Below are 24,502 nucleotides of genomic sequence, written 5' to 3' on the forward strand. Positions count from 1 at the left end.
TCAACTCTTCTGAAAACTGATCATCTGGAAGTCAGCCTGATTTCCAGCTGTGTCACATGAATTTTCTCTGCCATCTGAAACAATTGGTTCCGCTGTTTTTGAAGTTTCTGGGTCCTGAGAGCAGGGACTATCCAGTGCATCCCCACTGCTGTTACAGTGAAGAGGGGAGGCCATGTCAGAAGGTTGATCGGAGGATTTGCCTGGAGCAGGTGGCAGGGTCATGGACAGAGGAAGATTCATCATGTAGAACACATTGCCCAGGCGTCGAGACACCTTTAAAGACAAAAACAGAATTATAGCAATTGCTTCTTTAGATAATTAGTGCTTAGCAAAAGTGCAGATTTTTTTTTTTCAATTTCCTCTATTGCCTGTTTTGCACAGGTTTTTGTGGCAGAGGTTGGGCAGTGCTCAACATAGCCTATCTGGGAAAGGGCTCAGTGTGCTGAGTCCTGAAGGCAGCCTCCTCCTTACCCTCTAGATGCTGCAGCACCCATGGGAGGGAGGAGAAGTGTCACCCGAGAGCAGGGAAGCTGTTTTTAGTGAAAGAGGAGTGAGAGAGAGCTAGGGGTTAAAGGAAAAAGAAGCAGGCAGGCAGTAGAAATATACAGCAAGTTGGTATTTTTGGATGAAATTAAGAGCAGAAAGTTTTCAACAAAGGCCAACTGCCTGTCTGTGAAATGTGTAAGATAATATTCCCAGAAAGCTTATAGAAACTTATGTGGGATGCGTTTTGAAGGATAGGTTGAAGCAAAAGCAAGTATACAACAGAGTTGTTCCTACAAACTGGGAAGGGAGGAGGGTCAAAACTGAGTTAATCCAGCAAACACCTTTCCCGTTTCTAACTTCTAGTCTCCAGGCCTGTTGCATTCTAACTCCGATTTAAGTATTTCTCAAACTGTAAACCATAACTTCTCTTTTAGTGTCTCTCTACATATTACTGTAAGACAAAAGCAAACCATACTGGAGTTACACTACTCTTCTGTAGTGATGGAAATCTTTCTCCCCTAGTATTACTGTAATTATTTTCTCAGTGAAAAAAACATGATTTAGTTTGGAAACTACTCGTTCATATCTCTATGACTTCCCATTTCAGTGCATTTCATGATCGTACCTGAGAGCGGATTTTCAGTGCTGGCCCAAGTTTTAAGCCCATTGTGTCCAAGAGATGTTCCTCTGTTAGAAGTGGAAGGGTTTCTCCATCTATAGCGTGGTCTTTAAATATCTTATAAAAAAATAAAATGAACATTGTGGTCTGCTGAAACAGATTTCAGTATTCATACTTTATACTTAATCCTGAGACACAGACAACAAAAGGGGCAAGTCATATTTTGAAAGTATTTTATCTTCAAACTCATCTCTTAACTGCAGTGTGCTGTCTCTTTTTTGGGTGAATGGACATCACTGCCTGTACTCATGTACTTGCTCTCAGCAAGTCCGAGCTTTGTAATGCTGTGATGTTATTTAATTTTTTAATTTAAGAACAGCGATCAGCCTGCTATCAATGGAAGAATGGGTTCATCTGACTAAATCTTTCCCAGGGATATACAGAATTTTGACTTCTTGCTTACATTACTTCATTTTTAAAAATGAAATACTTCATTTTTAAAATGGAATAATGCTCTAAAGTGCTTAGGAGGGTAAGCAGGTTATACCTATATCACAAGAATGCAGAATTGCTTTCATCTGTATATAAATTGTGCAGGGCGTGTGGAGTGCAAGATGAAAAATACTTTTCTTCTACCATTGCTATGCTGATAATCTTGATGTATGTGATGACCAAAGACTGCAGACTGCAGCACTGTGCTGAAAAGTAGTAACCTGAACTGCAACTGTTTGAGCCAGGGACTGGCTCTTCCATTATGGCTGCAAGCGGCTTCGTATGTTGAAGCATAATTAAAACTACTGCCAGGTGTGTAACAGGTACAAACAAGTTCTGCTACATAAAATTTACCAGGTGGCCATTAAATCTAGAAGGTCCTAAAGACCTGCAGTTGTAGCTCTGATGAATGTTTGTAGTCACCTGGGCATAATCCGAACAGCCTGGAAGGCTAATGATGAAGTTGTACACGTCGTCAGTCGTCCACTTGCGAATGTCCTCAATGGAAGAAATGTCCTCTCCATTCAGGATCAGGCCGTGTGCTCCTTTGAGGAGAAAACACAGAAATGTTTGTAGCACTGTGCTTGGCAAATCAATAGGAAAACATTGTCAACATAAGAATTTGTATAGTTCTAGAGAAGTTCTTACATTAACAACGCTGGCACTAACAGACACTAAAGTCACTTGGTGATCAGTTGTAACTGATTCTGCAGGGCTTTCTTTGGATTGTCTTTACTGGCTTCTTTTGTTTACTCATGGTACTGTACATACCAGTCATTACGAATACCAATCTCAGTGCAGTATTTTCTCTAACAGGTACATTAACCAATGCTTTTGATTCTTTGTACCTTACTGTTATTTTCATCTAATGAAAATTCCAATAGAACAGAACTATGTTAGGCCATAGTACCTTGTGCCAACTAGAAATACTTGTAGAAAAGGGCAGAAGGGAGAGACTAGCTCACAATTTTATTCAGCAGTTTTATTTATTTTAACTGGAATGCCTTTTGCAGAGAAGTGAATGTTTAGAGTACATTATTTGTTTTTCAGCGATACAGTATGTCTTTGGTAGGTGATCCTGAACAAATATCCCATCCATCAGTGCATTTAACGATAACTGAAAACGTTTAGAAAAACATGATTCTTGAGTGGTGGCTGGAGAGACCTTTGAAAGACTGAAAGGGCTACTTAATATACTGAAACTTCCTTTATGCCAGCAGGGAAACCACTGCTTTGCTGACTGGGATCTCTCTGGTCTTTACTGTTTGCAGCACATGAACTCCCAATTTGATTTCCGTGACTATATCGTAACATGAAATGTGCTTAAAGCAAAGGGAAGAAATAAGAGAGCAAATCAATAAAAATAAACAGTATCAAGATGTCACTCAAACTAGTTTGGAGACTTGACAAACCTGAAGGTAGTAATGGGTTGCTGGGTACCGGGAATCCATATGGTAATGCTGAGAATGGGAGTGCAGAATGGTACATGTACTTGTCGTCAAATGCAGCACAAGAGTTACTAGAATCCTTCTCATTTGTGTTGTTGCAGCTGCTGGTCTCAGTAGGTATTTCATGGGTAGCGCAGTTTTTTCTCAAGCCCTGTTCAAACTCTTTACAGTTTTTGGAAATTGCAGATGCCTCACTCTGGTTTTTGCTTTGTTCGTGCTTGTTTGGTGTCTCCACCTCTGCTTCTTTCTTGTCGTCCTTCTCATCATCTGCTGCAGCAGAAGCAGGATCTGAGGTCTTGTCTTCAGCTTGGTTCTTGGTGCCGTTGGTGTTGCATTCTGCCGTTTTGTGATTCCCAGCTCTTCTCCCTGGCCGACGGCTCCTCTCCCTTTGCAGACTGCTGACTGGCGGGTATGGGCTAGTTGCCATGAGCATAGTGTTGCCATGAATTTCATCAAGGGTGGTACGATGCACATACAAGTCACTGGGAAGGTGGCTTTCAGGTAGCCTTTGTCTGCCACGGAAAGCAATAGGAGTAGCTGGCATTCCGTGGTAAAGGAAAGGTGCTTCCAGGCCCAGTAACCCTTTCCGATGAGCTTTCTCCATTTCTTTTTGCTGAAAAATAGCGTTCATCTCCATTTCCATCCTAAGAAAGACGCAGAGCACAAGCAGTCAGGGCAGCTCACTTCCCTCATCATATCTTTTTCTCCAGTGGCAGATTAAAATTAAGACAATTGACTAGATAAGAGTAGTGCTTTCCTTCCATCTCATCACTGTGTGTGAGAACTCACAAACACAGCAGAGGCAATGGCAAGCCTGGCTATATTTAATGTGTTTTCAAATAAACAGAACAAGCTAAAAAGATGAAAAAATACATATTCTTTGTGATGACTGGTTAATGTTTCAGACAAAAATGTTATTTATACACATTTGCAGTCATGGTGTTCTCTTCAGATTGGAAGAATTGTCTCTAGTGTCACAAAGGCTAAAGAAAACAAGAGACTTACATCGTTAATCAGTAAATTATATAGAAAAATGCAAAATGGCAGTGTTACTGTAAATGTTAACTCAAAATATATTATCTGTGGAACTTGTGTATGTACCCAGAGCAAGCTCACACGAATGAGTTCCTCGTGGTGTCTGGGACCTAGAGCATAGAGAGATGAGTGTCTGGTGCTGAATACTCCGCTGATCACCCTCCGGCAGGAGGATGCAGGCTGTGTGCCAGCCTCCTCGCCAGGCACAGGAGGGTTTGCCAGTGAGACGCAGACTGTAGGAGCAGTCTGTCTCTGTTGTACCAAACTTTACTGGCTTCAGCTTTCCTTGGAGCCAATTGAATGACCAAACAGAAAGCTATAGCTCTAGGTCACAGCTCTGGTGGAGCTGAGAGCTGAGTAAATGGAGCTGTTCTGCCAGGCACAAGCTGGAGGAGGGTCTGCCTGCCTTTGCTGTAAGGCGTTTTCAGTGACACTTAAGTGATATGTCTGTGAGAGAGGGCAATAGTGATTGTTTAACCAGCTGCTGATTACACTGAAATTGGTACAATTCACCAGACCCCTTTTAAGTCATCCTAACACCAAGACTGTTTGGTTAAACTAGGAAACCTGCTCACCCACAGAAGGGTGGAGGCATTTCCAGTCATCCCCAGGGTCCAGCCGTAGAGGTTCAAAACATTGTGTGTGGTAGGATACAGTTTTAAAATCTGAATCCATTCCAGACCTTTTGCAATTTCAGGGTGTTTGGATCCAGGGTGCAGGAGCTAGGTGTGAAGTGTGTAGTTTGTTTCTTTAAGTGATTTTTTTTTCCCTTAAATCATTTTAAACCTAAAAGCAGAATAAAGGAGAACAGCAAGTTCAATGGTACCAGGCTTTGCTTCACTGTTCTGGGTCATTTAAGAATGTATTTCAACCACTCTAAATTAAAGAAACTGCAAGTCTGTGACTTAACCATCCCTGTACCTCAGAGGAAAGCGTACAGTGAATTACCTGGCAATATTTTGTTTTTGAACCAGTTCCTGCCTCCTGGCCACAGCTTCCATAGATTCTGGCTGGAGAAAGCTATATCCTTAAAAGGAGGAGGAAAAAATACTTTAAAATTCTTCTAGCAAATGCAGAAACCTAGCAGCAATGAATAGACATTCTGAAATTCTCTTACAGACATGAACTATGTGTTTCTCTGGAAATCAGTGTACTTAATGAAAGTTAGGTGAGTATCTTTAATTTTAAACTGGTTAGAATCTCTGGTAGGCAGATTGTGTCTTTTTAGTCAGACTACAGAAGAAATTAATAAAAGATATCTATTGACTGTACTGATAAACTGATAAAACCCTGTCAGGAGCTGTTCACTTTCTCAGTGGCGTGCAGGCACTTTGCAGGATGCAGACGGTGCTGCCTTACCTGGGCCTGGGTACACGCGGTTGGACAGGATGGTTGGCACGTTTGTGTGCTGCGGGACCGCGGCTCCCAGCTGCGAGGCCATGTGCATCTGTCTCGGGTCAGCTGCTGCCATCATTTCAGTTGAAGGTAACAGATCTCTAAAGAGAAAAAAAAAATCAGACATGCAAAATACATTGTTTAGTTATTAATAATATAAAATCTTTATATACCACATGAGCAGTCATTCTTTAACTGCGCTATGATAATAGAGAAGTGGTGGAAAATACCTGTCTACCAAGCGAGGCTCAAACTGAGAGGGAATCGCCTGCATTCTCTGCTGGCCTGTGCCCATTAGCTGAGGGTTCACAGCCATCAGCTGGTTTCTCATTAGCATCTCTTGCCGCTGCCGCAGTTCTGACACAAAGCAGATACAGTTCTGTTGTGAATGTAGTAAAGTAGAAAGTGATTCTGCCCACAGTACAAATTTACCAGAAAAAACTCGGTGTTTTTTCTTCCTCAAATACCACCATTTTAGTGCTTATGAGTTAGCAAATCATTCTTTTTTATAGCAACAACTAAAAAAAGACTTCATTTACACCTGCCTTAACTATGTTGTTTAAATAATAGAGATTTATACAATCAAACTGCAGCTAAAATAAACAGGATATGCACAGCCGAATGAGTGAAAGGCCAATTTACAGTCAGTGATGATTCATATATCACTATTGAACAGAATAGTCGTGAATATTAAGTTCTCTGCTTGAGGCGTTTTTTTGTTTCGAACAGAATTTAATAAAAAAAAAATCTTATTAGCTGGGACCTGCACTAGCAAGTCCAAGAAAAGCAACCTGTAGTTGTGAGTAAGAGCCTCATAATGTCCAACTGTGGCTTTTGCTGCAGAAATCCTCTGTGGCCAGGGTTGCTCTTCCAGATGCTTATCCTCTCTTGAACAATTTCTGAATACCAAGAATTCCCCATGTTAACTTATAGTGGCCTTAACAGACCGTATTTCTCCAGTTATTCGTAAAGCTTGAGGTGCCTTTTTAAAGACGTTAAACCTGTTGCAGGTTGTTTCTCATGTTTTACATAGATGTTGGCAATCTTATAAACAAATGTGCAGTTAGAGTTTTCCCTGCTTACCTCCTGCTGCCATGCCACTTGCTAATCGGTATAAATGTTTTTCTTCTAGTGTTCCTTGCTCCCCCAGTATGGACATTTTTCTCATGTGATCCCGTGGAGTCATGCTGTAAGGAGACAGTGACAACTGTAAGACATTGAACAGCCCAGGTTATACAAGTTACTTCTTAGATAAGCAGGTATCTTGTGCCAGCTGCAGCTGTGACCCTCAAGGCTTGTGGGCACTACTGGTTATTGTATGGAATATATTTAGTTCTTAGGACAAAAAAAACAGTTTCAATTTTATATTGAGCTGCTCTGTGTCTTCGGATCTTATTGTGCAGGCCAAGTGAGGAGACTTGTGAAGTATCAGCTGTCCCAAGTCATTTATCACAGCAGCCCTGAGAACACCGACATGAACTCATACTCAGGAATAAACAACTTGATTTCGGAATTGTAATAGTTTTGAGCCCTCTCTACTCTATAGTAGATTAAGCATATAAAAATAAAGGGCAGAAATAAGATGTTCCAGATGAAATAATTTCCTTAAGACTGTTTAGTGAAGTGAAAAATTTGTAAGAAGATGCTTTGTAGTGATAAATTTAATTATCCACATATGTACAGGTAAATAAAGCCAGATGACCAGCAGGAATCTAGCAAAAGCTAACGTACTACAAATGTATAGCTGTATTGTTGATGTGGATTGCATCAGGATTTCCAAGTCTGTCCAAAGAAGCAGGTGGCTAGATTAAAAACAATCCTGGTACCAGGCAAATGAGTAAGACCCTGCCCAGAATTTTGGGGAATGACCTACAGCAGGGTTCTTTGTAGAGGCAGGTTATGACACAAATTAAACCTTTAAGTCACAGCCTGGATGCTAAAAAGCTGTCCTGTGGGGAATGGTTTAAACTGAAGGGTTTCTGGAGGGCTTATTCTAATGGCAGCAAGGGCACCTCACATTCATCTTAGACCTTTTTGCATAAGAATTAATTTCTAAAGGTAAATTGAATTTAGAGAGTTGAATTTCTTCCCCTCCTTAGCTTTGAACGGGATTGTTTCTCTCTTTTGAAAGATGAAAGACATAATGCTCAAGTGTGCACATCCTGTAGATAGAGAGTTCATTGAGTTCTCTTTGGTGCCTGTATAGATAACAGAGAGGTACCTTGCAAATACAGGGAGAAAATGACAGAGAGTTTACCAAAACCAGAGAGCCCAAGTGAATCGTGCCTGGAGGAGCCTTTCCATAAAGACAGCAAACAGGAGTCAATGAGGAGGAAAACTGCAGAACCAAAGGAATGGCTGTGCTGCGACGGGGAACAGGCTCCTGTCTGCTGAAGTGAATCTCGGGGCAGAGAAGCTGTCACTGACAAACTCCCAGACAGCAGCTGCCTCCCATTTTGGGCTACTGATCGCTCTGCAAAGATGTCATCTCTAAAATGGAAATGACCAAAAACAGGCAGCCCTTTAGATGGTTTCACTCTTTATGGCTTACTAATCGTTTTCTTTTTTTTTTTCTTAGCATGTTGTGTTGATGCTAATAAATTAAAATGCCAGCCGTCATGGGGAATTCCGTTAGCTGTCTTTCACTCAGATCTATTTCTTGTGTATTTTCACAATTATGCCAAACTTGCTTGCTTTGCAGACTAAAACATGTTTTCATTTTTTATACTATTTTCTCCCTCTTAGACCTCCTTTTATTGCATTTGACCTATAGATGAGTTGCAAACACTTTAATCAATCCAATCCATGTGCTTCAGGGCCTGACTGTTGTCTTGGTGCATATAACTGGCCTGAGCCCCAAAGTGAGTTTTCTGAAAAGCAGGCAAGTTAGTCACTTCAGCCATTCAGACTGAGGATAGAAGTCATACTTGGGCCAAAAAACACTGGTGTCTGCTCAAAATAAACAATTCTTTACATTTCCAGAAGGTGGAAATGCTAGATTCTGTTTTGGCCAAGATTGTGGCCTTCTTGGTAGCAGGCAGCCCTCTCAGGTCCCCGAGGAACAGCACTCTATCCTTCACTTCTGGACATATGTCTCTGAACACGTGCTGTTGGACACATTTCCATTTGTTGTCTTTTTAGGATGCTTTAGTCTTAAAGCGGTTTAGGATGAGGGGCACTTCATGAAGAGCATTTGAGCTGGCAAAGTGCTTCTGAGCTGCTAAAGCATTTTAAAGCTCAATACTAAAGCGATTTAGCACTGAACTAAACTTTACAGCAGCTCAAAAAACGCCTGGCAACTGGGGAGGTGGTAATTGCCATACCATGTGACTCATTTAGGTGGAAGAGTGACCTGTTCTGGATGCTTCAGAAAACAAAGCTGCAGCTACTAAACGTTTTTGTTCCTGGAGCACTGGGGTGGGGAATGTGAAGTTGCAAAGCAAGCAGCCATAGCACACAGAAATAGGTGGAGAAAATAGGAAGCTTTTTCCTATTTCAATTTCAATAAATGGGAAAAACAAAAAAATGTAAACATTAATAAATTTTGTCAGATGACTGGAAAACTGTATTGTTTTTGTTTTTAGGAGCTGCTAGAAAGCTCTAGTCTCCTGTTTCAGTCATGAACTCACTTTGTTCTGTGGAAGCTGTCCCTGTGTTGCAATAAGTTATTCAAGTAAAAGACACTTCTCTTTTTCAGGCCTACTAGAACCTTTACACCTTCGCTGTAATAGTATCACCTCCAATCTCCCCATAAAATCACACCTAAGACTAAACATTATCTAATACAACTTCAAAGGGTAGAATCATGGAAGAGCTCGTGAGAGAGGCCTTGTTTAGTGTGACCCAAATTCATCACCTCACTTTGGGATCAGATTTACCCAGCCTGTTTGACAGTCACTTGTCAGCAGCTGTCAGTAACTGTGATTAGAAACCATTAGTATGTCACTGCGTTGTTATTATGTAGTCTGAGTGATTCTCAAAACCAGTAAGGGTTTTTGTTAATGTAGTCTTGGATGTAAGATATATTATACTGTCTTGTTGGCAGAGAGTCTCTTGTCCATTAAGAACTGAAGTAGAGTCTATTTCACACCTTTCCTTCAAGCTTCCTCTTGAGAAGTAAAGTTTTCTCTTAATTGCTGGCAATTCCATTGAAAATAGAGTTCCCTATGCAGCAGCATACATAGTGCAGTTGATCTGTATGTATAGATAGATCATTATCTGTTCAACGACTAAAGAAATACTACGATCCGTAGAGCATCACTTTATACAACATTGCATAAGTAACATTGCTTGCAAAGAGATAGACTAGGTTGTCTATTGATTTGGTATAGAACAAGCATACTATAGTACTGAAAAAGTGATGGAATAACATGACTTAAATGTTCAGTGGTATCTTCTTCCACTAATGCTGTCACTTCCACTGGCCCAGGTTTTGAATCATCGTGAGAACGAGGGTTTGATTCCTTAATAAGGTTTCACTCTGCCAAGTTATTCTAGTTTTTGTTGCTGTGGTATCTAACTTGTCTTTTTTTTTTTTTTCAGATGTATGTTAACAAGCAATTTGATATTTCTGGCAAAATCAGGTAAAAAAAAAATCACATTTCATCTGAAATTTGAATCTGCTTCCCAAAGCTGAACTTTAGAATATCAGTGATGTAAATTTTGCTCAATGGACATATTTTGTACATAGTATCTGGCTAAATATGCTGTCTGCATTGGTTGTTTCACTTCAAAAGAAATATGGAATATATCAACTTGGACAAATATTTAGCTTAATAGCCTAATACTAAGAATAGTATGTGACCTTATGTCAGAAGAAGATACTGGTCTTGATTAACTGACTTATGTTACTTACATGCACAAAAATTCTTTTTTGGGCTACTCAAAAATTAGCTTGGGCTCTGATTTGCAGATCAAAATTAGATATTTAAGGTAAATACTATTTTCATAATAATTAGCATATTAAAAACCAACATCTGTGAAAAAGATCTCTGAGAGAATAGGGAAAGTATACTCCTGATACATATATTAGCTGGGATTTGAGTGGAACTCAAAATCTTGTAGCAGGGCACGTATGAAATCATACACACCAGCTGTCCAGCGTTACGTTCATATATGGCTCGTCTTTGATCCTATTGCACAAATCCTGGCTGTACAGCACATTACAGGGATGAAGACAAGTTAATCTCTACCTTTAGAGTCTTACCCTTAGCAAACCCTTCTTGGCAGCAGGCAGAACTACTCACCCAGTACTAATTCTGTCTCAATTTATTAGATGAGAAGTTACAAGACAAACTTGGTGAAACAAAAGCATTTGCAAATCTAATCATGCTATATGCAATTTCAAAATGTCTGTAACAGTTCCGTGCTATTTATTCATTCATTTTGGCAAAATACAGATCATCTTATGTTTAAAATAGACTTGGAAGACCTATTTTTTTGTTAAATACATTAAGATGTCCATAATTAATAGTACATAGGTAATTAGGATTTTTAAAGATAACATTCTATTTAGGTTTACAGTAGCTTCACAGAATCATTTTAAGAAGCTGAATATTGTTTAAGATGTTCAAGTAAATTTATGTCAGTGAAGTCAGTTAAACATATACATATAACATGATCATGTATACATGTTTCTGAGTAAGATATATGAGGAAAAGAATGCATAGTCCCATTTAATTTTTCATTTCCTTTTTATAAAAAGTTCAGAAAAACTCCTGATTACTTCAGAAACTAGGTGATGTTTTAAAGGATAAACAAATATTCCACTATTTTTAGTATTCTAATATTGTTTACTATAATATCAAGGGTTCTTGTCCTGAAGCTATACTGGAAGTCCTAAAGCCAAAGATTATACTTGTTCAAGAACTTACAGTCAACAGAATGAATGACTGTTGGAAAGCAAGAACACAGTTATACCTACACAGGAGCACGAAGTATGTCATCTTAACTGGGGTAAGGTACCATCGGAGAGGCCGTATGGCTGAATTCTAATCCTAGATACGTGGGTGCAGACTGCTCTGAGACTGAGATTAGAGTGTAATCCTAAAACTGGATTGAGAACGATACATTCCCTCAAGAAAGGAAAATAACTATATTTATACTGTGTGTGTCAGCCAGTAGAATTTGCGTTGCATACCCTTACACTGAAAAGATGTGGATGTCTTCTCATTACTGAACTACCTAATTGTTAAGACTGGAAGCTGCATCTTATTCATATTTGGTTTAAACATACAATTCTCAGGAAGAAATCAAGGCCTAGTATTAGCAAATTCAGTCCCTCAGTAACTAAATTAAGGTGATTACAAGAATTCATCTTGTTCCAACTGAAATCTGGGGGCCAAGGGTAAACTCTTGTTTCTGCGTGCTACTAAGGCAACCACCAGCTTTATGCACTGACATAAAGCAAAGGTGGAGATGTGTTGTGCTGAGCCTAAGCACAGAGTAGGAGCCCCAGAAGCCTGCTAGGTGAGACAGACAGATGGTGGAGGAGCAAAGCAGCAGTCTTTCTGTCATTTGATGTGGCACTGGAGAGATCTAGATGCTCAAGAGCACGTAGCTGAGGTGGGAGTTGAGCTTAGCTCTTCTCCCTCTCAGCCCAGTGCTGAGATTCTTCTCTGCAAATCTGTAGTGCTGTTAATATTCAGTTGCATTTGTGACAGCACCCAGAGGTGCAGCAGGACCCCTGGGACTGAGCAGAGGGGTTGGTGTGCACACCGAATGCTTTAACTATTGCTTTTTACAAACCTGAAGGGAATAATTTATGCAAGAACTAAGGAAAAATGCTGTTCTTTGAGCAAATGTGCGTGCGTGCACGTTTCTGTATAATATTCTGCAGCCACCCTATCTCCTGACAGAGCGGTACGTGGCCAAGCTGGTTACAAGAATTGAGTTGCTGTATTATGTGGATAGGGTACATGGAGATAAAAGCATGCTGTCGTTTGTTTCCCTTGAAGATTTATTTCATAATTAGTGATGAACTTTGGCTTCTTCTGTCTGGAATATTATCATTATGTCTTTAGTTCTTTTAGAAACCTAAAGATTGCAGAGTGTGATGTAAGTGGGATCAGCTAAATAGAAACCAAACTCTGCATTTTATATATTTTAACATATAATTAAAGGATAAAGGAGAAGTTTTTTTTTTCATTTTTAATTTTTTGAATACTGGAAGTGGAAATCATGGAATGGAAAGCCTTCTAGTGACTGGGAAGTGAGGCTGGAATTTTCAGATGAAATCCAGTTGAATTTTAGGGGGATATTTGTCTTTTTTTGGACTAACTTAAGAACTAGTGCAAATGACAGTACTGTCAGTGCCAAAAGAAACCAGACAGTGGAAAGAGGAAAAGGCTTTAGAAAGACTGAAATTATTTTTATTTAACAACACTTTAACTTCACAGGCTAAGATTTTCAGTCTAGAAAACCTCTACTGAATGTTCAGTACCTTTCTTTTTTTGTTAGGATATTAGATATTGAAAGAGTGTCCCTTAGACTTCCCCAAAATCCTGAAATAAAAAACATGAGAAACTGCATTTGCTGTCTCTAGGATAAAACAAGATCATCCCTTTTTAACATTGATCTTTTCAGGCTTGCTTTACGACAAAGACAGCACAAACTCAGTTGAAAAAGTATTGACAAGTATGTTAAAATTTATATAGTTCTCAGATACCAGATATTCAAACCAATGTTATTTTCCAAATTCATATACTAAGTCACAGACTTTAATCGAGCATGTAATCCTGTTGTGAGATTAACATGTTTACAGCATCAGATCTACAATTTCACAATTTTGGATTTCAGTAGCTTCCACAAGTCCTGAACGCCTTCGGCTCCACACTTTGCAGTGTCAGACCGTGATGAAATTACTTGAGTCTGAGAGAGCCTTTATCTCTCCCTCTACTGTCTCTGAGACACCTGGGAGATAGAAATTTCACATATTCGATAACCGAGCAATTTGAAATTTTAGCTCAGGAGACAATACAATAGCCCTCAGGATGTTCTCAGTCTACGATTAATTCCTTTCATGTACAAGGAGCTCTCATCACATTATGGTGTTATTTTTACAGAATATATCACACTGCATACATTGCTGTTCCACAAAGCTGTTATGAATGTGGTTCACTACAATGACTGTGCATGTAGCATGCAATTTTAAATGCATAGAATAAATACAGGTTCATCAGATACAACATCCAAATACGTACGTGGTAGCCTTGGTCAATTCTCATTGAACACTGATTTAGAAAACACACCAGGATGCATTCGTAAAACTTTTCTGTTGTACTTTAAAAAGATAAATTCCCATGAAGATTAAGCTATATATATTAACAGCTAATTAGCTTTTAACAATATTTTGTTACAGTTAGACAAGACTGAAATGTTTCCTCATGAAAATTAAATAGCTCAGTACACATCCATTTTTTTCTAGAAGATTACAGCATGTGCAATGAATATCCTTCCCAAAATTAGAGCTCCCATTTATGAAATAGGTTTTTTAATGTTTCTAAAATGATCAACTGTATGTTATAAAAATGCAGTTTCCTCCTGAATATTATGGAGGATTATTATGCATGAGAACACATATAGAACATTGTTAGGAATTCAGCACATAGTCAATCACATATTTTACCTTTTCTATATCTCTGCTGCCAGTTCCTAACGTTACTCTATCTGCATTCCAGTGCTGCTCTTCAAAAGCACCATGGAAAAGGCTGCTTTGACCCGTGCTGTTTCTGCTGTGAGGTAAGTCTGTTCTCTCAAAATCTGAAATATCATACACTTCTCGGCATTGCTCAGCAGTCATTGCACTGCCATTTATATTAAAAACTAGAACCGTTTGTTTTTATTTCATGTATACTTACATCTGTTATGAAGACCTTAGTTTTGAGATAAATGTAGACACCATGAGCATCCAGGACTGTGTGCCTTTGCTAAAAGTCTTCTTCTCAAGTTGCATCAGTCATGTGATTGGCAGCTTTTAAAACACATCAAGATTAATATGTCAAAAACTGCCTTAACTAACGCTGACTTTACTTTAAATACAAATTGAACTTATCTTGATTAGCCCTCATCTGTGCTTCTAAGCCCTTCCCACTCTGACATCACAAGCCCTTCTCCAATACCATCCTTTAACCAGGCTCTAAAAACATAATTACAAGAAGAGCACTGCACTGATCTGATAAACCTATTTCACATTTAACCTGCTAATCCGTTGTTAGCCTTTAAGATGCTTGGTGCATTCACTTAAAATCGTCCTGTTCTGAAAAGAAATAAGAGAGAAGGTTAAGAATTGCATCAGCTCTTATGCCCTGTGTTGCCTGTTTGCACTGACTGTTAGAAAGAGCCTGTTGCTCAGAGTTGGTGAGTGGTTACCCCAGAACTGTGCTGCCCTCGGACTGTGTATCCGATTGGATTGGGGGGAACTAGGGGATGGAAATCTTGTTAAGCATATTGTGAGGCTAACACAGGGATCAGACGGTTATACTGCTCAAGCCGACAGTTTACTCTTTAATTCTCACTGTGAGTGAGTTAACTCTCTGAATGAATGCCTAATAAATGGCAAATCTAACATGTCAAAGTTTATTCTAATATCCGTTAGAAGAATGCATTATGTGAACGTTATTTGTACTATCTAGGGCAGGATTATTTTAAAAATTCTTTCTGATTACTTGGACTAGGTGATCCCTAAAGGTCCTTTCCAACCTCAACCTTTCCATGACTGTAACTGTTATTTTTGTAAACACAGATATTTCGTTGCTGTCTGGACCTTTTTCATAAAGAAGAGAATTCATACACAGAATCATTATTAGAAAGAATTTCCAATGCCAGGTTTTAAACATACCAGATTTTAACCAATACTAGTTAGTCCTGTGCCACGTGCTGTTAGGTGACCCTGTATGTGCAGGGGGGTTGGACTAGATGACCTCTAGAGGTCCCTTCCAACCTTAAGCATTCTATGATTCTATGGGGTTTTCTACTACTTTTTTTTTTTACTCTTTATTTTTTAATCAGAGACTAGGTGACTTAACATGACAGTACGTTTCATCTCGTTGTCCAGACCTTTGGGCATGCAGGCAGACAATGAATCTAAGTAGCATTGTAGGCTCAAAGATAATTTTTGTTTGTTTGTTTTCAACTCACTTAGTGTGTAGCTATCTACCAAACCACGTGACTCGAAATGTAACAAGTCTTCAGAAGAGTTCCCTTTCTTGAGTATTTTGAGACTGTTCGAGTGAGACTGAAGCAATACTTTGTAATACTTTTGGTTACCAGAGTAAATTAAAAGCAAAGTCGTGTATCAGAATAGATTTTTTATCGGGTTTGTTATTACGTATGAATCAGATTTCTTGGAAACAGAACAGAGTTTAATACCAGGAAAAACTGCTTTCTGAGGTGGAAACAGAATCAGCAATATAGCTGGGATGCTGGGAAGTTTGGAGTAACAGAGTACTGCTTTACAAGGCCCTTGGCATCCAGGCTCTGGTTTCTAGCAGAGAAGCAGGATTGCTGTGTGCTGCCGTGTGTGTGACACCCACAGTTCATAAAAACCCTTTAGCGGCCCTGTCAGGAGAAGGTCTAGCTATTCCTGACTGGATTTCAATGACAGCATTTCTGAATCATGTGGTGGTTTCTCTCTCTCTCCCCAGTTCTGCTTCACAGGGATGTGGGATGTGAGTTACAAGCAGAACAAGCCAAGGATGAGAGTATCCACTGGGCCTGGGCCTTGGGCTGCCCGTCAGCATCGCTGTTAGCTAAGATGACATAGAGCAACGTGGTCCCCTGTAGCCCCATCACACAGAGGGATCTGAGAAGTGTCCCCATTTGCCAAAGGCAAGGACAGGTGGGGCTTAGCTGGTGAGATATATAGGTCATGTCTTCAAAAACAGAAGGCAAAAAAAGTTTCATTGCCAGTTCAGGAATTACATTGTTGATGAAAATGGAATGGCGGAGTGGGCTTGTATGTCTAGAGAAGCTGCCGTGCTAGAATCTAAGCAGGTCTCTCTAATCCACTGTGTCTGAACACTGCCCATGTCATAGGTGAGGAGTCTATGGAAGTGTGATCCTGTGAAAGAGCTATTCCTTATATCTTCTGCTTCCAAAGTTCACCGAAGCAAGATTTAATTCCTTGGAGACTTATTTCTGTATAATGTAGTGAGCTGGACTGAAAAAGACCTCCGAAAACAGTTTCTTTATTACAAATCTTCCATCTTTTCTCACAAGGAGATCTTTCTTCAGATGGCCAAAATAGAAAAGACATAATAAAACTTCTATTTAAAAGCAGAATTAGAAAAAGTAATTAGACTTTGTGGTGGTACAGGTGGCTTACAAACACATGGGATCCTGCCTTTGGCTCCACTTGCGAGAAATTAAAAAATAACTAGTGAAGGTAATGGGAAATTTGTGTGTCAGAGCATCTGGCACAATCTAATTAATAACAGAGACCTGGGCTACACAAAGAGAAAGCTGAAGCTTCTGAAATGTATTCACCATGGTTGATCTCAATTGCAAAAGCCAGTGGGTGAGTCTAAGGGATGCACAAAACATGGCTAAATTAAGGTGAAGAGCCTGGATTTCCATACAAAGCATTGTAGGTTTAAAGAATGATGTCTATGAGTCAAACAGTTGAACAGGTCTGGATTTAAAACCATACAAATCAAGTTTATGAAGACCTACATTTTTGTTTGGTTAACTTTGTATCAGACTTTGTATAACTGTCAAACAGGCTAGAGGCTGAAAAAGCGAATCTGTTGGTAGAATTGCATTACCATTTTCAGGTAATAAAAACTTCTGTCTGCCGTGTTTGTGTCTTGCATGGAACTTCAGTCTTCACTCTGGAAAACATGCCTTGTACATTTCAGCAAATGACAGTGCTGAATTTTTTTTTTATGAGAGACATCTGTTCATGTTTGCTTGTTTGGAGGCTTTTTTCATTAGCCTCTGTATAGACTTAGGGTATTTTCTGGATGTGTTAAGACAAATTTCAACTGCATTGGTATCCCGTTCAAAATAGAAATTGTTGACTAAACATTCTTTTTTGAACTACCTTTTGAAATAAAACCTAGAAATATAGGGACTGAGATGCTGTCGTTTAGGATGACTATAAGAATGCTCTGCAACCAGATAAATGTCAACATAAACTTCTTCTCTCTGGCAAAACATACCCAGGTTAACCTTTCCCAGAATGAGATGGGGAGTTGTGATGAACTATACAGCCAGATGGTACCGTATGGAAGTAGCACTGATCCTTTGACTCTGTTGATTTCTAATTAGGTTTCTAGTAATTAATATAGTTTTCAGGCCTTGCGTGAACTCTGCAGATTACCCATTCATGTAAATGATTAACTGAAAGGGGATTACTGCTGGCATAAGTTTAACCAAAAAAAAAAAAAAAATTCTAGCCCTGAAAAGCTGCTGCAACAGACTAGCAGATTGTAATGGAGAATGAAATATTTAACTTATGTTTTGGTCATTATTTCATTTAGGAGTGACTTCATATCAGAGGACTAATTTTGTGTGATGCATGTTATAATCATACTCTCAGCCCTTCTGCATGAAAAATCTCCCTGAGTTTAGTGGGACTGTTCAAGGTTGCTCAGAGGGATGTGCATCTGTGACCCGAGGCTCGTATGTTCTCAGTGCCTCTTCCCATCTCTCCTGGATCACTCCAAGGTTATACCTACATAGTAACTGAGGGACTGGCTTTAGTTCTCATAATACGATGAAACTTGTTTTAAACAACTGCCGCAGTTGCTACTGAGGGCAGATTGTCTATTTAAATAAGTAGGTCAAATATTTATTTTGTGGGAAATGATGGGGATACTTGGAGACTTTGGACCAAATTCAGTCTTCAGGCGTGCATGCATGTAGGGCAGTCTGGAATGAACAGGGAACAGTGAATTGTTAATGTTGAACAAAGTTTCTGAGAATATAAGGAAAAAGTATTTGTGCAGATGGTGCTGCACTGCTGAGCTCTGCCTGGAAGTCCAGGTGTGTTTCCCAAACTCTTTTGGCAGGACACTTGCAGCTTGTCCCTGGGCCGGGGCCCTTCCAGCCCTCCTGCTGTTCTGAAGGATTTGGTCTGGCCCTGGGGCTGATACTGCTCTGTGAGTTGCCTTAGTGTAAATATAGTCCACATGAAACCAGTGGCTGGCACAGCTACCGTGAGGCTAGTAGCTCGCCGTGAGTGCCAGCTGCAGGCATCTCAGCGCTTTAGGCAACACTGAATTTTGGTGCATCTGTTATGGTTCAGAACTGGGTCAAAGCAGAAGAGGGAAGGGAAGGGATAGAGCAGCAGAGCCAGGAGGAGGGAGCTCTCCAGAGAAGGGCTTCATCCTGCCGCTTGTGCAGCATGGCTGGGAAAAACGAGGGCAGCGAGTTGTTAGAGGAGCGGGCCGCTCTCCTAGCCGCACCTGGCAGCAGCTCTGGTAGGTGTATCCCGAGCCCTTCCTCGCACAGCCTCGCGACAGGCAGCCCCGCCAGGCCCTGGCAATGCTGGCAGTGGGGTAGGAAGAATTTGTCCTTCCCCAGCAAGCTCTCGGCCCACGGCAGCCTGACACAAGCCCAGCAAGCAGGAGCCCCCCAGGCAGGGACAGTCACACAGCATGGGGAAGCAGAGCAGCAAAGAGGTGTGCCAAGGGGAAAATGAATAACCTCGTAGTGACTCATTCTACTTTTCCTATGGAAAACTCTGGAAAAGTTTCTTGTGCTGCGCTCTGAAAGTTAGCAGGAACTTTGCTGCTGCCTTCTGTGGGTGTGAGCAAAGCCGAGGAAGGGAACAATCTCATGTGGAAGTAAACAGGTGTCACCGTGCTACCAAATGGCACAGCCCCCAGAATATGAAACCCCCCTAGCAGATAAACACCCAGGTTCCTACGTTCTGTGTTAATATTGAGCCAAGTGCCTGCCTGGCACAGCTGCAGTGACTGGGCTACAGCAAGGCAGGACTTGGCCCAGCATGTTTAGGTTCTGTATTATTTAAACCAGCTGCTTTGGGGGATTGTTTTTCTTTAATGGATAATAAGAGCCATTGAAAACAGAGTTGTTGCTTTGTTTGGGTTTCATTGAAAGAGACACTACTAAAGGGAAAGAAATCCCCAAAATGATACTCAGTGATTAAATCCATAGAATATAGGATTTCAATGTTTGCAAATCCTTTTTTTCAAATCAACTTGTGGCACTAATCCTCTAATGGCATTATTTCTTTGGAATATATGCCAGATTAAAGAGTCACAATGAGGCAAAGTACAAAAATCCACAGTAATCTTTCACCGGTGGATGCTGTGTGGGAGGCAACTTTAACTATATTGTTCCAAAATCGATTCTGTTCCCATCCTCACCCCAGCTCTACCCAGGAAGAAGAGCAGATAGATATAAACAAGTGTGACACTGAGAACTCAGCAGATGGTCATAAGCCATTTAACTACATAGAAGGGGGAAGGTGCTTATTTTTTTTTTAATGGCAATAGCTAAGCTTGTCCTGTGCTGTGCACGACATGCTGCAAATGTGGGTGCCCAGGTCCGTGAGGCAGGAACTGAACAAATGTTCACGAATGTAACCCCAAGGGACAAAGAAGCCCCGAGCAGGGCCAGTCTCGCAGCGCAGAGGGCACAAACTGGACTGCTGCGAGGTAATGCTCATGTCTGCAGCCCAGGGCAGCCTCCTTGCTGCAGTCATTGGGCTTTTCTTTGGGATAACCCTGCTGCCCCCTCTTTCTGCTTGGATATTGTAAGCACAGGCAAAGATTTGCTTTCTAGGAAGAGGAGACTAGGCCACTCCGAAGCAACGTTTCCCTTCCCACCGGATTGCAGGGATGTGGTCATGGTGCCATGAGGTATTTTCACTATCATTCAACAGCCTGAAGTAGAGAAAGAATTTCTGAATGGGCAACACATCACCTAACACGCCAATGACAGGGCATTCAGGTTAGCCCAGCCTAACCACTTTAATCAGTGCTTAGGGATTTCCCTGCTTCAAGGGAGCAGAGATTATCAGATACTGCCCTCCCACATCTCCTTGAACTGTGGTGGGCATCGAGCCTCTCAGGCCAACATGTTCCCATGTTGGCATGTGTGCCCAAACAGGGATCTCCTTCTCTCCATTTCATCCCTGGCCATGGACGAGCACAACATGGAAAGTGGGAAAGAACTGTCAAATTCAGTGAGTTCCTCACTGGCAGAAATGCGTGGGGTTTCAGCCCGTTTGTGTAGCTGAGGTGCCTGAAGATGTGAAGTGAACCAGGACACGGAGATGATCTTCCCTGGAAGATGCAGAGCTGTAGCAAGGTGCAAGTATCAGAAGCTAGGACAGGGCCAGCACTCCTAGTGCCCAACACCCAAACCAACTTGGAGGTGCATTCTGTTCAGGAATAGGCACATGCACTCCATTCCTTAGGGAAATACTGTTCATCACTGCGTTTCTGTGGGTTTTTTTTCCTGCCATGAACATTTCCCAGCCTGTTACTTCTCATGGGCAGGAAGTTTTTTGCTGATGTTCGCTTTAAGGTTTTCTTCTTCTAATCTAATCCCGCTGTCTCCTAGCAGCAGCCCATGCCTCCCTGCATCGTGTCTGCATCGTTTGTACATAGACACAGGGAGGCCAGACCTGTCCCCACTGCCTGTGTCTAACTGGATGCTTTCAAACAAATGGCTGCAGTTTTATTGAGCAGCTTTAGCATTTCCTGACAAAAGCACTCCAGCTTGCACATGTCCTTAGTGCATGTGGATCAGTGGATGGTTCATTGTGTTTAAGGAAGTATAAATTAAACTGCACCAGGTGCAGACAGAGTTGACCAGGAAAATGGTAAGAGAATTGGAAAGCGCATAAGACAAGAGGAGTTTGGGTGGCTTAGCCTGCTAAAATGAAGATGTAGATTACAAAGAACAAATGAAGCTCAGCAGATCCAGGACAAATGGTCATGAATATATTTCAGCTAGAAATCCAAACATTCACCATCATGGAAACCAGATTCTTGGGCAGGCATACAGAGCTAAACCAAAAAAAAAGTTATGATGAAGTCTGACACATTTCTATGATGTATTTATTTATGATTGTATCGCAATGTTATATCATGCTGTTGCCAACAAGGAGATTGTGCCCAAATAACCTGTATCTCCTGTTTCCCCAAAACGAATAGCAGCGAGTCCCGTGGTTTCCCTCCTCACTGAACTCTGCTCACTGTGAACAACCTGCTGACACACAGGAGCGTTGCTCGGCCACCAGCCCTGCACCTGACTCCTATGGACAAAAGGGGTGGGAAAACAAAGAGCTTGTTCTTCAGGTAGTTGGGAAACCTGATCTGGGAGGTGACTCAGCCCTTTCCAACACCAGCTGTTTCAGGGCCCTGCAAGGGCTGGAGTGCAGCAGCCTGTGCTGCTGCTTCCTGATTTCTCCCTGGTTATGCTCTAAGTGGGGATGTGATCAGAGCAGTGAAGGGGATTTCTCAAACTCTCCTAGGAAAGAGGGACCAGGGAGAGCAAACTGTTTGGGGAGGCGGAATTGAGAAAATTTGGGAAGTCTCTTGTGCACAGCTGCTGATAACAAATGAAGACAGAAACAGCTTTGAAAGAAGAGTGCATGGAAAATCCTGCTAGGGAAAGAAGTGAGGTTCATTTGGATGTCCTAGCTCGCCTCTCCTGCAAGCCCTGAGTGTGAAACACATCTGCAAGGGTAACAATGGACAAGACAGGTATGTTTTCTTGGCTGTTTAAAGTAATACAAAACTGGCATTGCTTTATAGCTCAGTAAATGTGCACGTACACCTATGCACGTTGCTTTGTGTGGCTTTTGTACTTTGCTCATGAGACATGTGGCTGTGACAGGCTAAGAGCAAGACTTAAAACAGTGCATCAACTCTCTGTATGTGCTCTGTCCTGAACACTTGTATCATGGCAGGCAACTTGCTACATAAAAGAAACCCAATATATATGTATATATAGCTATGTATGTGTGTGTATATGGCTGTGCCAACACTCTACGCTTCATTTTGACATTTGGTATAACAACGTGAAAACAGTCTGTGAAAGTCATAGGGTTTCTGATACTATTCTGCACATGTGTTTTCCTTATGAGGAAAGTTGATGCTGGTGACATTATTTTTAACAGACTGATAGTAAAGCGAGCAAGTGCATATGTTCTGTGGATGGCATGGGCTTCTGTGTGCAGGTCTGTACAGATGATGGGGACATGAGCACCATGAGCACAGAGGTGTGTTTTTGAGCTCCGATGTGTTTACAGGATCAAGATCTGAGCTCACAGAAATCCTATCTGTGAGCGCAAGTTGTTTCCCCTGCAGTCAATGGCAAACAGTAAGACGTGAATCATATCTCTTCCATATAGTCCTTGCATGTCTGCTTAGTTCATGTGACTGCCCAATTAAAAGCCTGTATGTATGTGCAAATGCTAGAATTTAAACTAAGGATTAATTCAGAGAAAAATAAAGCGGCTGCGGTAACCGGGCAATATATGCTAGTGTATTACAAACAGCACCAAGGATGGAATGTATAGATTATTATGAAGCTAGACTTACATTTTTCTGAGAATTAGTCACTGAAGCTGATGTCATTGTAGTATTACACTGTTCCAAGCAGGCTGAAGGGCTTGTTTTCTTCCAGCACTGGCACACTATGGATGTTTGTCACTTCAATAGGTAGTTGTTTTCTGCACTATTTCAGCTTTGCTCTCAGGTTAATGGGGTTTCATTTGCATGTGAGCTTGTCCCCCTGTCCTGAGCTTGGGAGCGTGTGACAATGTTTGGGCAAGGGTGTCCTTGCCCCTCTCTCATGCACCCCCTCCTCTCATCTTCATGACTGTTGGACAAGTCTTTGCATGAAGAATCTCCCCTTGATGCCAGGTTTGCCTGGGCTCCCCATGGAGCAGGGATGTCTGAGCCTTGCTGCTTTAGTTTGGCCACAAGACCAAGCACAGAACTTGGAGATCAAGTGACAGGGGAGCCAGCAGGTTAGCTCTGCTACACTCAGGGACCTGGGAGGTGGCATTAGGAGCCGTCTGAATTAAGAGGGCACAGGGAGAGATACTTGTGTCCTTGAGCACTGGGACCCCGGAGGCTGCAGTGCACATACGGAGTATTACCCGGTCCTCTCGAAGGAGCAGAAATGAGTTTAGAAAGCGCTAAATAGTGCTTTACTAGTGTGTGAAGGGACAAGTAGGAAAATCTCTATGTGCCTGGCATTATAAAATAGGATAAACAAGAATGCTAAAAATTCCTCTCATGTCTGCTGATCTCTTGACAGAGAATGCTCAGATCTGCCAAGATAAGTGTGAAGAGGATATCCCGAAGAGTTCCCCGTTTGACTTTGTTAGAAAACAGTTTCAAGGGAAGAAATCTGCTGAAAAAAGAAAAGAGCAGCCTTCAGGCATCAGAAAATTCTTCGGGGGCTTTGACTTTGGCAAATTCGAAGCCAAAGGCAGAAAGGAGACTGAAGAAACAGAAATAAACAACTCTAGAGCTGATGATCAGAATGAGAAGAAAGATCTCCCTATAGAAGGTAATGCTGGTACAATAAAGAAATAGATGCACATGTGTATGTATCCTAATTTCATTTGCTTTACTTGGTAGCCAAAGTGCTGTATTTTGTTAACTCAGACTTCTCCTTTGCCCAGGACTTGCTTCTGATCAGAATATTGCCAAGGATGTGCTCTCTGATTTGACAGCCAGCAAAGATCCGTGTTGCTAAGAGGGGCAGAGGTTTTGTGTGACCTCCCTCCCAAGCTCTGCTGGGTGACACCAGTGCTGGATCAGCTCGTTAGTCACAGAGCTTATGTTGGAACTGGAGCTTCAAGCAGTAGCTTGGCTTGTTTATGGTTAAGGGCCATCCACCCTGCTGCTAAAGCAGTCTGAAGGCAACAAGAACAGATGTTTCCCACCACTTGTCACTGGTTAGGGGGAGGGGAAGGGAGTGGGAATTCGCTGTGTGTGTTGTTTTGTGCTCACAGGGGTACTTTCTACTTCCGCACCAGAGAAAATGAGGCTATTTTCATAAAGGTGCTGGAATATGAGATTTAGGGCCTCAT

At 41.3% G+C, this 24,502-nt stretch overlaps 2 protein-coding genes across 2 annotated transcripts in view; one reads left to right on the forward strand and one right to left on the reverse strand.

The window, feature by feature from the left end:
* Positions 1 to 23,046, reverse strand: SAMD7 (sterile alpha motif domain containing 7). Its single transcript, XM_088523953.1, has 9 exons — positions 22,998 to 23,046; positions 6,559 to 6,662; positions 5,706 to 5,832; positions 5,440 to 5,576; positions 5,029 to 5,107; positions 3,010 to 3,689; positions 2,021 to 2,142; positions 1,112 to 1,222; positions 1 to 273 (listed from the first exon to the last, which is right to left on the reverse strand). The coding sequence occupies exons 2-9, from the start codon at positions 6,659 to 6,661 to the stop codon at positions 1 to 3; spliced, it is 1,632 nt and encodes a 543-aa protein (XP_088380079.1). The 5' UTR covers position 6,662; positions 22,998 to 23,046.
* LRRC31 (leucine rich repeat containing 31) overlaps positions 21,962 to 24,502 on the forward strand; it is a 12,420-nt gene continuing 9,879 nt past the window's right edge. The window contains exons 1-2 of the mRNA XM_010220041.2: positions 21,962 to 22,157; positions 23,722 to 23,976. Coding sequence (XP_010218343.2) covers positions 22,145 to 22,157; positions 23,722 to 23,976 — 268 coding nt within the window. The 5' untranslated portion in view covers positions 21,962 to 22,144. The remainder of the gene's footprint in view (positions 22,158 to 23,721; positions 23,977 to 24,502) is intronic.

Source organism: Tinamus guttatus, unplaced genomic scaffold, assembly GCF_059628265.1.
Source record: "Tinamus guttatus ecotype Peru unplaced genomic scaffold, ASM5962826v1 Tinamus_guttatus_pri_ptg000198l, whole genome shotgun sequence".
NCBI lineage: Eukaryota > Metazoa > Chordata > Aves > Tinamiformes > Tinamidae > Tinamus > Tinamus guttatus.